The 16,396-nt window shown below is 40.9% G+C and overlaps 1 protein-coding gene across 1 annotated transcript in view; it reads right to left on the bottom strand.

The window, feature by feature from the left end:
- Positions 1-9,853: 9,853 nt before the first annotated feature.
- MRPL3 (mitochondrial ribosomal protein L3) overlaps positions 9,854-16,396 on the bottom strand; it is a 28,076-nt gene continuing 21,533 nt past the window's right edge. Inside the window, exon 10 of the mRNA XM_066193485.1 lies at positions 9,854-10,519. Within this exon, the coding sequence (XP_066049582.1) occupies positions 10,370-10,519 (150 nt within the window). The 3' untranslated portion in view covers positions 9,854-10,369. The remainder of the gene's footprint in view (positions 10,520-16,396) is intronic.

The raw sequence follows: 16,396 nt of genomic DNA, 5'->3' as shown, positions 1-16,396 counted from the left end.
TGATACCAACTCCTGCACATCCCACCTGAATCATCACATGCTGAAGCACTGGGTAAAATACAACTCATCTTGAAGGTTAAGAGGTGAGGAAAATTTTCCGACAAGAACTTGTTTTCCTACTGTCACTGCCGGTGGTGCACACCCCATAATTAGATGACCTGAAATTTTTTGGCACTGAAGAATAGCCGGCTCTGACTTTCTGAACAGTAATTTTAAGTCCCTTAGGGCTGGCTTGGCTTTGTTGCTTTGCAGCCTGTGCCACTGCAACTCATTTGAAAACTACATTGCCTTAGTGTACAAAGGAGAGCTGAACTGCATCTGTCCCTGCAAAGTACATGCATGAGGTCTCATGCTTTTGTTAGTAATATATTATCAGCAAAACTCCTTTCTCTCTCTCTCTCTCTCTCTCTCTCTCTCTCTCTCTCTTCCTTCCTTCCTTTCTTCCGTCTGGCTGTTTTACAGAGTCGCAGAATAAGCCAAGCTGGAAGGCACTCACAAGGATCTTGAGTCCATCTTCTGGTTCTGCACAGGACCATCCCCAAGAGTCACACCCTGTGCCTGAGAGCATTGTCCAATTGCTTTTTGATCTCCGTCAGGCTTGTGCTGTGACCACATTAACAAAGAGCCTGTTCCAGTGCCCAACTACCCTCTGGGTGAAAAACCTTTTTAAAATATTCTATCTAAACTTCCCCTGACACAACTTCAGGCCCTTCCCTTGAGTCCTGTCACCAAAGAGATCAGTGCCTGCCCCTCCTCCTCCCTTCAGAAGGAAGTTGCAGAGTGCAGTGAAGTCACCCCTCAATCTCATCTTCTCCAGGCTGAACAAACCAAGTGACCTCAGCCACTCCTCACCAGGCTTCCCCTCAGAGCCCTTCACCATCCTTGTTGCCCTCCTCTAGACACTCTAAATAGTTTAATGCCTTTTTTATATTGTGGGACCCAAACCTGCTCCCAGCACTCAAGGTGAGGCTGCCCCAGCTCAGAGCAGAGTGGGACAATCCCCTCCCTTGCCTGGCTGGTGATGCTGTCCCTGATGCCCCCCAGGACAGGCTTGGCCCTCCTGGCTGCCAGGGCACTGCTGACTTCAACCAGAAGTTGCCACCAACCAGAACCCCCAGGTCTCTTTCCATGGTGCTGCTCTCCAGCCTCTCATTCCCCTTTCTGTCTGTACACCCAGGGTTGCCCCAAGCCAGGGAGTTTTGCCCCTGTTAAATTTCATACAGTTGCTGATTGCCCAGCTCTAATTTATCAAGGTCTCTCTGCAGGGCCTCAAGGAAATTGACACCTCATCCCAATTTTGTGTCATCTTCAAACTTATTATCCCTTTCAGTCCTGCATCCAAGTAATTTATGATGATGTTGAAAAGCACAGGGCCCAAGATTAAGCCCTGTGGAACCCCACCGGTGACAGGTGCCAGTCTGATGTTATTTAGCTCCAAAGGCTTTCCTGTGCCACAGCAGGGAGGCCCTTCCAGGATGTGAGACATTTGTGTCCGGAGGGCTCACCCCAGGTTGCACTGGGATCAGTTTTGAGGTTGAAAGCACAAACCTGCTGTCACGTCCTGGTGACAGGAAAGTGTTTGGCTGCAGAGGAGCACACATTCTCTGGAGCTGGAAGCACATGTAGTCCTGCAGTCCTCCAGCACAAGCTGTGTCTTACAGTCACTTCTTTCCCAGTTATCCCCACTTACCCCAGTCCCTCAGGTGAAAAGCTGCCTTGGAAAAGCCTGCCCTCCACTTTCCTTTACATAACTGTTGCTGTGGAGATGGTACATCCACGTTCAATCCTTTCATGCAGGTTTGCTTGGTCTGACTATGCAGAAAAACATGCAAAAAATGTGTATTTCTATATTCAGGGATTTTTTTTTTTTAATGTGTGTCTTTGCACTGATGCTATAAGAAATCAGAAATTATACCTAAAAGGTAAATTTTAGTTAACTTTGACTATGGTTACTTAGTCTGTGAACTTGGAGCTAGATTTTATGAGATCCAGTCTCTAGCCTGTAAAATCCTCCAAGGTTGATCAGTTTAAGTTTGGCTTTTGAATACTTGAACCCTCAAGGCACAAAAATGGTCAGATCCTGTCCTGCTGTTTCCTGTTTTAAACACAAAGTAAAACTGGACAGAGTAGAGTGGCAAAAAGACAGCTGAGGACAAGCAGGTTACATTAATGTGAAGTAAAACCTATCTTCCAGCTCTGCAATGAAGTAGCCAAGCATCTTCTGCTTCTCACAGGAGAAAAAAAGCTAGAACTCCATGTGCAGAGCCTAAGCACCACTGCTGTCACACCAAACCTGCAGTGCCTGACAACACCTGATCAGGGATTACTGACCTGGCTGGCAGTTGGAGTGAGGTACTGAAGAAAAAAAAAAATAAAAGAAAGGAAAAGGAATGAAGAAAAAAAAAAAAAAAAAACAAGGAAGAGGAAAAAAAAAAAAAAGAAGGGAGAAGAAAGCTGAGCTGTTTTCAAGATATTATCACCTTTTAGGATTTTGTCTGTCAACAGCCCTCTGGAGATGTTAACGCAACCTGTGCTGGATAAGAACTGCCAGAAAGGCACAGATGTGATCAGTCACAGAGCCTGTCAAGCACACGTTAAATTCCAAGTGAACCTCCAGTATTGCACTGTAGCTACTTTTGGGTACATACCAGATGCAGGATGAAGTCTTTTCTCTGTGCAACTCCCTCCACAAAACTTTCTCTTCCTCCACCAATTGCACCCAATTTCTCTGCTTCCTGCCGGCTGTTGCACTAAGTTCACTGGCCACGACACACCCAACAAGTCATTGGCAGTAATTAAGTTTGTTATTAAATGACTGGCAGCCACTGCCAGAGGGAGGCAAACAGAGACAGATGAAAGGAGAGCAGAGAGGCAGAGGTTGATGGACTCCTCGGCGTAGATCATCCTTGCATTTCAAAATGTGAGGTCTGTACATCCTGCTGGCCCCTTACAAAATATTCTTGATACCAAGCAAACACAGCAGCAAGCACAGCAAGCAGGGGATTACTTAAGCCAGCTAAGGATGGGGCTTAATTTTAAATCCTGCCCTTAATCGGGAAATGAAAGCCTAGCTGCAGGCAACCGGCAGGCACTTTCCTCAGGAAATAATTCAGTGCCTGGATTCCTCTTCTGAAGATTATGTGCCTGAATTTCTCGTTTCAAGAGGGTTGCTTATCTTTGCAGCTGGGTTAAAGCAGGCTCACCAAGCGTGTGGAGCATTTTTATCTTCCCCATCTCCCTCCAACCTTGTTCATCTGAGAGTTCATCTATCTCATTTTGTCAGGTTGCTCTCCCAGATGATGCCCAAGTTGGATCCTTTCAATGTAGTCCTTAGCTACAAACACTTCCTAGGTTTGCTACCCACATCCATCCTGGTTTTGCAGCCTGTTCCCTTGTTCCCACCAACCTGCAGCACGAAGCCATGTCTCTCCTGTCAGAACTGTCAGAACTGCTTCTCTGCAAATTCCTCAGTGCCTCCTTCCTCAGTTGCTCATCTCCACACCATGCCCCCAGTGCCTGCAGTGCTGGGCTGCTCACACTCCTTACACACATTTTCCTCCTCACTCCCTCATCATTCCTCTCTCTCCATCAGTTTTTAAGGGCTGCCCCTGGTGTAGCACAGCTCTAACAATGTGACCAATCCTCAGCTGTCAGGTGTTTACTGTCTTCTCCTTCAAAGCCCTTTCAGAGCAGTCCCTGCTTCTCCAGGACCTCACACACACTTGTCCCGAGTCAAGTTTCATTTTAAGTCCACAGTCTGTGGGATGAATCTTGTGATATAGTGACATCTCAGACCTGTGGTCTCTTGAAGCCATTACTTACTTAATTTAAACACACATAAGTAGCATTTGGAAACGTAAGAGTCTGGTTTGAAAAATACTTTGTAAGTAAAGGACTGGGCACTAGTGATGCATTAGGTTTCTTACAAGTGAATTAACCGATGAGATGCTTTCACATTTTTGAAACAGCAATTATTTCCACCTGATGATTAATAACTATGAAATTGTTTTGTCAAAATCTCTCTGTGTTTGAAAACATGCAATTACTTTTAATCATCCACAATAAAGTTCATTAAGTGATTACTAGAAGATGACCATTTAAAGCACTGGCTTCAGATGACACCACCTGATATTTGCGATACAGTCTGCATTCCAGTCAAGAGCAAGTTTTGTGTTCACATCAAAGCGCATATTTTGGACATCAGTAAACATGGTAGATCTGACTGGGGGGATGCACAATAGGGGAGGCAGGCCAACATTTTTGTTATGTGTCTACACTGAAGTTCAGGACTCCATTTGGGTTTTTTCAAAGAATGTAGAGAACAGACTGTTCCACCAACTGGAGCAGTTGCACTGAACTGTAAACAGGTGAAGCTTGAAAGGCTGTCACTGAGACTCCTAATCAGAAATATACAGCCAGCAGTGGAGGACAGCCACGTACACACACAGTTCGTACACTGTGGTGCTAGGGTTATTCAGCTGCTAACTCAGAGCTGGTAATATTTCATGATTTTAACAGCCACTGTGCAGGGCACTCTTTGGATTTTCAGTAGCATGAGAAGAGAAAGCTTCCCTGAAACTCCCTCCTCGGTGTGTGTACGATGGAGGTGGGTGAGTGCCCTCAGCACAGCCCATAAAGGCAGGATTCATTCCTCTCCCAGCCACACCATTAAAGGGTCCAACAGCTTCAAATAACAAGGATTGAAACATTCTGTCTCTGGTGCTTGCTGCTCCTGCAGGATGATAGCCTTTGGGCTCACAGCCATGGCTGCACGGATCCAAGATTGTGTGACAAAGAGCCGAAGGACATTTCACGGCACCTTGCTCTGAGGGGGTGAAGTAGCAGGTTAGAAAGCAACTGGCAATTTCACAGAAAACAATTGATTTTCTCTTTAAGTGCCATACAGGGAAAGCTCTTCTCTCTCAACTTGCGACCAAGGGAAATGAAAGATCAGGGAAACGAAATAAAATGTTGCTTTTCTATCAAGCTAGTTCTCATATGCAGCTCTAAAATAAAGGAAATATTCCAATAAAGGAAAATTTCAAGCTAGCCTAAGGAAGAACATAGGTAACTCCAGAGAAAAATCTCCCTTTGGAAACAGGTGGTGCAATTTGAGAACAAACCAGCTGACAAAAATGCCTTTCTTGCTTGCTGCAGAGAAAGGAACCGTGATTTTGAAAAATTTAACATGTAGTAAATCTCTTGTTGCCCACTGCCAAATTTTCATGCATATTTTACATGGTGCTGGGCAGATGTATGTTAAGCAGGACTGAGGCACCCAAACTGTAATTTGTGCTGGAAGCTCGCTATTGCACGGAGCAACAAAAGATTTCAGGCAGGATATGTTGGGAATTTGCAGAACATCACTTCAAGAGAGGCCATGTGCAGAAAAGACTCTGATTCAGCAATCTTGATCTTTCCTCTTGATCTTTTAGAAATAAAAAGAAGAAATTTTTATAAAATGACTCTTGCCTATGAATGATGAGTCATTCTGCTTTTCAACAGAGCATCCGGTTGCCAAGGGGCCTTCTTCAAGGTTTTGAGTGCCTGAAAAAAACCACATTTTTAAGGGTTTTCTACTACTTAGAAAGGAAGTGAGGAAGGAGATGAAAACAGACAAATGAAAACTTAACTTAGGTGACTGGAAGACTGTGTCACTCAGGGAAATGTGAAGCAAATTATATAGCTCAACTTGATTGATATGAAGTTGCTTTAAGTCAATTTTTTGTTAACAGCCCCCCTGTGCAAACCTGCCTCTTCCCAAACTCCAAATCTGGATTTGTGCCTAATTTGACTTCAATATGTACATCTTATGCCAGATTTTACACATGGGAATTTGAGAAGGTGCAGGAAACACCACAGAACAGAGGGCCCCATCTCCAGCATATACTCATTACAGCAAATAGTTCAAGCCATTTTCTGTGTTCACACTAAAAACTGCACTCATTTTCTCAGCTGACTTTCTCTTCTGGGTTCTGTTGTAGTGTTCAAAGTTACTGCCATGACAGTGAATACTAACGTAACCCCCAAATGGGAATTATTCCCAGGCAGTGATTTTAAGTTCATGGGCAGTGGTGCCACTTGGATGAAAAAGCAAGTCCACAGCTCAGTTCTTTGGTATTCCAACAGAAATGATTCTAGGCTGTATCAACCATGCATAAAGGTGGGACCCCATATGGAACACCTTAATGGAATGAGGGGGAAGTAGGACATTATTATGGACATTGACACTGCTGGAAATCTTTCCTGATGCCCACTCCAGTGCCACATTCCCACTTAGCACGCACATACTTCTGAAATGAGGGGAGAAATGCAAGGAAGATGCACTGACAGAAGGGCAGGGGATTGGAGCAGTGTGATAGTCTTCTAAAGTTCACATCCCACATGTTATTGGAGCACTTCATGAGGTGGAAGTCAGCAGGCTGTACTAATTTGGAGACTATCAGTCCCGAGGTACCCCCCCTTCCTACCTGACAGCACAACTTGGCTGTGCGCATTCCTCAGGAAGAACTGCCATCTGTCTGTTTTTCTGCCACATTTCAGACACAGCAGAGCTGCACCCATTGAAATGAATTCTTTTTTTGGTGTGATAACATTAAGGCTACATGTAATCAACTTAAATTCCTCCCCCAGAAACTGCATGCTGTCTCCAAAACCAATAAACACCCAAGGCCAAGGTCAGCACTCCTGCATGCTTTTACAGCTGTTAAGTGCCTTCAAGTACGTTATAAAAATAAATCATACTAAGCTATGCTACATGCTAAGGTGTGCAACAGAGCAGGAGATTCGCTGCAGGTGAGAGATGCTCATTAAATGCAATTAATAAGCACTACCTGTGCACTGAAGGGCAGAGGAGCTAATTATTGGAAGACACCATATACAAATTATGTTTACAGTTACGAAACCAAGGCATTCCCACACAAAATCTCAAGGGGTGGATGGGGGAAATTACATAAATCACAAGAAAGACCCAAGCCAAGCCACAGCTAGACACACCAATCCTAAAATAAATGAATGCCACCACAGTCCTCACCGTGGTTACTGGGCCCCTCTATCAGCCAGATTTCATGAACCCTAGGATGGGACCGGCAACTTCCTTTGCATAGTATTCACCTTGGTATTCCAGGAGAGTCCGTGTGCTGGAGCTGACAAGCACAGGGCTGGCACCAGGCTGCAAATGGGTAGCCTCTGATTGGGGTTTGGGTTATGCACGTCAGCCCCCTCACAGTTTGTATCCTCATCGGTTTTTCTTTCAATCACAGTCTTCAAGGTTGGCAAAGGCCTCTAAGATCACTGAAGTCCTCCAGGACTTCTAGAATTCAGCAAGGAAACAGTAAGGAGGGTAGAATTTTACACATAAGCTCTTGCCACCCCTTCAGTTTACTAGAATAATATTTGTTAAACACTAACAGAGCAAACCACATTTTTCCACATGAAGTGAAAATAGCAAACAAAAATGTTTGTCGGTCTCACATAATGACAGAGCAATGGTATTTGAAAGTATGGTATTTCAAGAGAAATAAACTCTCCTTGTTTATCATCAATGGCTGCAATTATGTTGTCAAGCAATACATGAGTGTTTTGATTTCCTCTTCCTGCTGTCTTCTTACCTTCAACTTACATTGTAAGCTTGACAGTGTTTATTCATGTAGTATTACAGAAGCACTGAGAGGGGTTATTATTGAAGAGTATTTATTTTTCAAAGCAGTCACGCGATGACGCCACAGATACAGCTAAAGCTTAACCCTACATCCTCCTCCAGAGCAGCATGTCCCTGATGCTAAAAACACCCCACTTACCCAAATACAACAGCACAAGGAGAGGGTTAATGAGCTCCTGGATATGCAAACCCCAGATCAGTGACTCAACCACAGCACAAGGGCATGGAATTAACTCCTAGAGCGACTCCAGAAAAAGCCCACAAAGGTGATCAGATGCTGGAGCACCTCTCCTATGAAGACAGGCTGAGAGAGAAGGGGTTCTTCAGCCTGGAGAGAAGGCTTGGGGGAGACCTTGCAGCAACCTTCACAAATTCTGGCACTGGTAGCAGAGCTTGCCAGCAATTACTTCCTTGGGCAGCGAAACAGCTTCCAACACTGTATAGGATGTTGTCCTATGGAATTCAGACTCCTGGTAACAGGAGAAGGTTCAGTTCCTTCTTCTTTAATAACTCAGGTAATATGGAATAAGAACTTATTTTTGTTGCTGCTATTGCTTGCCTGAGCAGATGTTGCCTGATGGCTCTAAACTGCCTTTACTCAGACATAGCAACAAAACACACAGAGAGATCTACTTGCAACAGAGCCCTTGGTCTACCTTTTCACAAAAATTAACACATCCTTTTGCATGAGAAACTGTAGGCTCATCTGAGACACGAGGACTTGATATTTGCCCAATTTTGTCTTTTATTTGAAGCTTAAAAGCACATCTCGATTAGCCACAACCTTTGGCCACATTGAAGAATAAATATTCAGCTCCAACACCTTTGATAATGTCTAAAAATAGTTTATTGAACATCCTCAGCCTTTTCTAAAAGCCAACTTGTAGGTAGGCTTAAAGCCTTTGGTGTCATTACACTTACGAACAATTTTGCTCCTTGAAATAAATTCAGCCTGGCTTTCTCCTGCTCAAAGTCCCCCTCTTTACTCACAAGAGCAGAAAAGAGAGATGGGAAAAATAAGGAAAATTAAAACACCATAAGCTTTCCAATGCCTGATGGAAGAATGGGCCTAATAGATGCTTATGTTCCAATCTGAGTTGCACTACTCTGAGCTCACATCAGCAGATCTTAGCCCTCTCACTCTGCATCTGCCATACAGAAAATACCTTGGGACATCAGTCTGCAGTTGAGCCATGAAAGCTCTCGTCTTTGATGTTCAAGCACTCCTGATAAAGACGGAAAAGGTTTCACTTCCAGATCTCAGTACAAATGGGACCTGAATAAGCAGCACCTCAAAAAATCATACAGCTCACACCCAGCATACATTTCAAAATCAAAACTACTGAGATTACTGACAGAATATTGGCTTCAACGGAAACTTTAAAACTGAACAAATGGAAGGCAACACTAACTACAGCATTCCCTGAATGGCTGCAGTCATGCCCTGGAGCAACATGGTCAGATCATTGGAATTTCACTTCTCATGCCAGAAAGGGGAAACTTCTCTTACCAAAGAAAAAGGAACTGAAGTACTTTGTTGATTTTTCCTACACTGAAATATTTGATACAGAGTTCACCTTAATGTACTTCCATAAATGTGTAGCTTCCTGAGCTCATACCTTGTGAGGAAGCTGCAAAGATGAGCAGACAGCACTGCCAGGGTATTAATGGTAACAGTGTATGCAAATTCTTGAACTACTGCAGGGCTTGAGAGTGAAGTGCTCAGCTGGCACTGACAGTTATGAAGATACTTCTGTACGTGAGAGGATTTACAGAATCCAAATTATCAAACTGGTAAGTAGTACATCATGCAAAATGAAAAGTAGAAGGGGCATGATCCCAGCTACTATTGAAAGGTGGGGTAGAAGAGAAAAATGAGCACTAACAGAAAGACAAACGCCTCACATTTGGCCTCTTTTCTTTTAAACAGCTCTCCTGTAACAGCATAAGAATCCAATACAAAGACCCTGGTAGATGCACAGAGACTTCTCCAGAGAGCATTCAAGGGACCCTCTGCGAAGTTCAGAACAAGCTGTCAGCAAAGGTGACAAACAGGTGGCCCCTGCAGTCCTGGTGCTGCTTTGTTACCAAATGTTTCCCACCCGAACACTCCCTCACCCTACTCATGGCCACCATCACCCTCCCTCTAGAAAATCTGTTTGGTATCTGCTACATTAAATAACACAAAGGCAAAAGGAGAGAAACGGCTCTGGATAAAAGAAGGAAGCAAAACAAGCTTATTCTGCAAAACAATGCTTTTTTCTTGTTTTATTTTGGATTACTACTCATGGATCCCTCCCACCTCAGATGCCAAGGCAGATTTGGAACCTTTTTCTGATTGATCATAGTTGCCCAGCATACTTTACATAAAAGAGAAACAGAATTGGTTCACATTAAAAAAATGAACTGGAGCTATCTTCAAAACAACAGTTTTTCAGGATTTTGTAGGTTTTCACAGCCTGAGGCAGAGGAGAAAAGGTCACTGAAGAAACACAGTTTGGCATGCTTTACAACCTGTCCCTCAGACTCACCTGTTGCTTTAAGTACAGGTTTGAGACTGACAGTGGGAAGTCTGATTACCTGACCAAAATGGCAATACCTGAGGTGTTTAAGTCAGTTGGCCAGATTGCAATTCATAGGCTTACTTTTATACAGCATTGCAATGTACATGAAAATAACAAAACTGTGTTTTCAAAGATGCAAGCAACATTATGCGAATTTGACAGATGGATCTGTGAACTGGAAAATCTCCTCATCAAAAAGGTCTTCTGGCAGTTCTTCATCTCCATCAGCAAAAAATGTAGGGAATGGAGGGTTTTTATTGCAGTCCTTGTAGGTAGGCAATTTGCTATCTCTGACCTGAAAAGCAGGAAGGGAAAGAGAACGGTTAATAAATCTTACAGAAGGTTTTCAGACAGCGATACACTAGAATTTAAAGAACTCAGCTTGCATGTGTAAGACAAACACAACCGCATTCACACTGCACTTGTTGAAAGAATTCCAGGTATAATCATCAGTTACGTTAACATCAACCCCAGCTATTGAATTTAACATTCTGTACTTATCCTTAAAGAGATTTTAAAAATCAGCAAAACTAAATTTAAAAAAATCACAAGATAATTTGTCATTAGAGTGAATCAAAACCCACTCACATGAATTCATTACTCAATATTTTAAAATGTTATTAAAATAGAAGTATAGCTTGTTTAAACAGTGCTTACTTCCCCCAGTATGTTCCTACATGACATTCCAAGTTATATTATGCAGCGTAATCACCTCTTCAACAAACAAGACATGCATTTGTATGTGTGCTGCAAACTAATTATGGCAACTAATTTTGCAAAGATATGTGCATATGCTGTACTGAATCCCTCTGGCTATTGCAGAGCTGCTCAGTGACTGCAGAGTTAAACATCTAAAATTCTTCACTCAGGAATCAGTGCCTTAGTTTGCCAAACACGAGCCTCAAGGACAGTTCATTTGGAAGAACCATGGTGCCACAGGGAAATTTCTTTACTGACCTCTCTGCATGTGGAAAGATTTAAAATCTAGCCCCTGAAACTCCCATCTCTGAAGAAAATTAGTAGCTAGAATTATCAGCAAAAAGCAGTTTGTCTGCGGTAGCAGATAGGAGGTTGGTATCTCTGAACAAAAAAAAAGAGCTACAAATTCTTAAATTTGATTTAAAACTAAATTCTTTTTTTCTGTATTGTTACATATGATCTTCCTCCTGAGCTGTAATAATCCCTTTCAGGCACTATACTCAAGTAGATTAAAAAAAAAAAAAGTGCAAATAGATTAGACAAAATTTTAGTAGAGAGAAGATAAGCTCTTCCTCTTAGTTTTTGGTGGGCTTTTAAAGAACAAGACACTTGTTCTTACTTGGTTGGACAAAGACCTTGTGTAGGACAATTCTGATTTATGCGAAAAATTAAAATAAAAAAACCATTATGCCCACTGAATGCTCTGTTCTGACAGCACTGTATTTACCAAATTCATATCTACTATTACTTGAACCTTTCCCCAAAGTCCATGAGGATTCCTGCAGATGCCATGCACAATAAATTTGACATTCCAACATTTTTTTAAGGGCAGGCTTGATAAACAAAAGAAAACCTTTTGCTAAGAATGAGGGGCTCAACATGTTGCACTGGTTAGGATGGCTACGTAGCTTTTCAAGTAGATCATTCCTCTTCTACAGAAGTGCTCTCTATGGCCTTGTGAACTGCCAGACCTGTAGTTTCCAATTAACACTGCATATCTGGATGGAATGAACTAGGCTGAGGTTCAAGTCCACACACCTCTGCTCCAACAGTTCCAGCACCAGTGAGTTCAGAAGAAACAGCCAGAGAGCTTCAGCAAATGCCACCTGAAGGATGGCATCTTCAGAGATGTCATCCTTCCCTTTCAATGTGCTGTGGCTGTTTCTTTTACTGTATGAAACCACATTTTAATCGCTTCACTGGTTATCTATTATTTCCCTTGCTAATTTCTCCTTTATTCTCTAATCCTATTATACACCAAAAGCTTTCTCTGTCAACAGCAGAACACCCCATGGTCCCTACATGAGTATTAGAAAGATTAGAATAAATGATTTTAGTTATGATAACTTACTCATTTAATGTATACCTTATTTAAATATTTTTCATGCCTAGTTTTTGTTATTTATTATTTTCATCATTAAATAGTATGTGCTGTCACATATAGGCTGTGTCATTGCAGGCAGCTCTGGACACCCAGAAAATGAAAGGAATTGAAATGTTTGTTTTCCTCCTGTTTTTTTCCATTTCTTCTTAAAACAATTTCTTATGACAAGATTTAGCAGTAAGACATCTGCTCTTAACTGAAGGCAAATCCAACAGTCTAATCTTAGTCCTACATTAGTTTACCTAAATGAATTTAAGATTTCTGTCCAGACTTAACATTGTATGAATTACATATTAATGCTAAGGGGCATTTTGGACAACGTGTCACCAGTGTGATATGGAGAATTCTTAAAATAGTTTTAACAACAGACCACTGTTGCTCTCAGAGGAGTACAACACTGTTTCATTTTGCCATTTCCAAACTCCTCAGAAGCTTGACAGATCCCAGAAGCACAGGCCACACCTGATGTTAAAACAGTTTTCTTTTGATATGTTCTTTTTTTAAAATTGGTATAATAGATGCAATATTTCTTTTGACTGGTGAAACTACTGCTCTATTTCCATCTTCTACATTCATAGCTTTCAAATGCAATTTAAAGCAAAAAAGTACTATCTTAGAGCATCACTACCAAACTAAACGAAACTCTTTCTCCTTGAAATTTTAAAAGAGTTAGATATTATTATTCTATTACCAGGTATTATCATTCCTATTTAAAGGAAGAACTCAACTTCATTTTAAACCTGTAAGTATCAGTTAGCAATGAAAACATAGTATGATTTATCTGTCTTCTCAAGAGAATTATTTAATTACTCCCTTTACATTTATGAAGGGCCCAGGATACCAAAGGTTTCCTATCTGTTACCTCAGATTCCTGAACAATAATTTCACAGTGGTATAAAGGGGCTTACTGGAGTGCAGCAGCAGCTACACTTGCTGTACAAGCATGTACACAGAAAAGAAGTGCAGGTGACCCAGCACAGCTCTTCCTACTCTTCTACTAATCTCCTGAGAACACCCCGAATAAAGGAGTAAGTTTTCAGGCTGTGTTATTAAAATCCAGTGAATCTGGCTCTCATCCACAGAAGGAATCAAGCTCACAGTCCAAACTGTTACTGCAATCCATAAAAGCATTTACTGTATACTTCATATAATAAATGCTTGGCTTACTCAACTGCTGTGTTAATAGCACTATATATTACAGTAGACTATACCATAGATAGATGGTATATACAGATGATGGTATAAGCACTACAGTGTTTTCTCTGACAGGTCATTTTATTAAGAAAAATACTAGAGAAAGCTGAAATTGGAGCTGGTTGGGTTTTTGCCACTAAATCTTTAGAATAGTCATAAAGGGCCGTACAGACAATTAATAAACTGCACTTATGTATGTCCCCTACATTGACAGCATAATTGGTAGTATAAACAAATACAAACTCAGAAATCTATCACCACAAAAGGCTTAATGTGGTCTTAAACAAGTGTTAAAAACTGATGTTTAAGTCACAACTCCCATCTCTAGTTTAACAGGGCTTCAGGCTGTGCTAGCAACCACAGCAGAGAATGCAAGCTATTTGCTAAACATAAAAATGTCTTTAAATATAGAAACTTATTAGAAATAAGCTCCCCAGGTGTCACACATCACCTAACTCGGCTTCTCTGCTATTTTTGGAGCTAGACATAAAAATCGAGCCCAAGAATTATATCCATTTCTGACCAGCCTTATTCTGTCTTAAAAAATAACCCAACCATACAACCCCTGCCCCAAACCTCCACACAACACTATGAATGAGGCCCAAGGTACAGGACAGAGAACATGGAAGAATCAAAGGCATCACACTATTCCTGCACGCCCTCAACTTGAGCAGAGTGCACCCAACCCAGGTATCAACAACTAGGAACAGCACAGTAACACAGGGAAATGTGATACAAAATAAGTAGGATGCAAATCACTACATACTTCTCTTATTAAAAAAAAAAAAAAAAAAAAAAAAAGAAGGAAAAAGAGCCAAACAAAAATAAGGATTCTCAAGACTTAAGTTACTAGCTCAAGTGGAACATCATACTAAAGCAACTTGTATACTTCAGTTTAACTCAGGTCTAGCATACAAACAGGCCAGTTCAGTATCTGACTTGCTAAGCAACTCCTATGGGCTACACAATTTGCCAGAATTTCTGCCTTCACTACAGGTGATATATTCAAAGTGACCAACACTGAATATCCTAAGAAAATCAGGTGCCTTAAAAATAAGACAGGTATAAAACACTATCAAAACCAAATTATTACAATGTGAATTATAATATACTATATTACTCTCCATTATAAGGCATCTACTTAAAAAGGGAGTTAAGTCTTGTGCATCTCTCTCGAATGACAAAAGAGAGAATTTTCTGGCAATATACCTGGGAGAGCAATCCAGAGCCATAACCTTTGGAAAGAGAAGGTTAGTACGGATGGTAACTACAGGCCCTGGGATCCAAGAAGATACCCCAGAAAAGAACAGGTGTTTCCTGAGGTAGACTAACTTGACAGGCCCAACACACAAATTTTACAAATGCTAACTCTGCAATGTTACTCTTGTAACAGAAGAGCTTCGTGCATTCCAGCACATTCCTTAAGTTTCTTCATTTTATCAGACCTTGCAATTGAGAAAGAAATCCATGCAAAAGTAAGCTTTTTTTCATTAGTTTTCCAGTTGGCTAGAAACATTACTGATGTCAGTTATTTACCTGAATACTTCAGTGTGCAATATCAAATGAAAGCTGATTCTAATTAAAACCAGAAATCCATCAATCCTAGTATTCTGCAATTTCCCTCCGCTAAAAACAAAACTTGAAAAATTTAAATGCTTCATCTCTGTCTGAATACAGTGCTGATGCACGAAGTTTCCAAAAATACAATATACAAAATAAATATATGCTTCAAAGGTGCACTATGGTTTTAATGGTTACCAAGCAACATAGAATGGGTATTGAACACAAATGCCTTCCCCCTCGGAGGCACACAAAGAGGAAAGCATTACACAATATTTCACTCTAGAGCTCAAAGACAGATGGATTCAAATTCCCTAGACAATATTCCTACTTAATTAAAGGCAGGTATTTAGTGGTATGAACAGTAATTACAACAGCTAATATCCCATTATTCCTCTCCCTAACTACAGATCCAAACAAATATATAACAATATATTGGAAGTCAATGTCTATAAGCAAACAAGAATAATCCTGGAAGAAAGGTGTAAGGCAAGCTAAAAACACCACAGATGAGTGCAGCAAGACCAATGGAGAAAAAAACCACCCAGAAATTAGAGAACCAAATAGTATTGCTTTACCTGATTTTATAATAAAAGTCTTTTCTACTCTTTGCAGATATATTTGAAAAAATAAGGGAAAAAAATGAATGTAATGTAATTAATATGGCTCATGCAAGGAAAAAGCCACAGAATGGATCCACCAGCTCGAGGAACTGGAATGAAATGTTGCTTACTACATACTGCCTTCAATCTCCAAATAAGACTGGAAGCAATTTCTGGAAACCTATTTCTTAATACAGTAATACCTACTGCTGTGTCTTTATCTCAAACACTGTTATTTATTATTAAATGTCATTAAAGTTTGAGTCTAGAGTACTTTGGTCAAGACCTTTCACATACTCTATTATCTTAAGCAGGGAGCTCTAAGGGAAGAAAAGCCTCATTCTTCCCATGTATGTTTTCCTCCAAGCAGTGTGCAGTGTCTGATCAGCAAGGGAAGAATGATTTGTTTCAATGAGATCTTCATGGTGTACGTAAGAACATGCATTATTAACACGTGCAGTTTTGTTTTAGAAACAATTTATATTACAGGTGTGTAATAGATGTTTGTTTTCTTAACTCACTTAAAATCAGAAATAAAAATTAGTTTATTGAGTCCAGTTAGAATAGAAGTTATAATCTGGTAAAAACAGATACTGTATTCAGTCTCAGTGGCTTCATAATATGTTGCATCATTAGAGATAAAATATGTGAGACGTGTACCTGCATTTGCCACCAAGTGTGGATTTCAACAGCATGACTAGGATAACAAGATGCACAATCTTTTTCAACAATT

This window comes from Chamaea fasciata, unplaced genomic scaffold (assembly GCF_029207755.1).
Source record: "Chamaea fasciata isolate MVZ Bird 193981 ecotype frontalis unplaced genomic scaffold, bChaFas1.0.hap1 SCAF_1, whole genome shotgun sequence".
NCBI lineage: Eukaryota > Metazoa > Chordata > Aves > Passeriformes > Sylviidae > Chamaea > Chamaea fasciata.
Note: the sequence above shows the minus strand (reverse complement) of the source record. Positions and strands in the feature narration are given on the sequence as shown.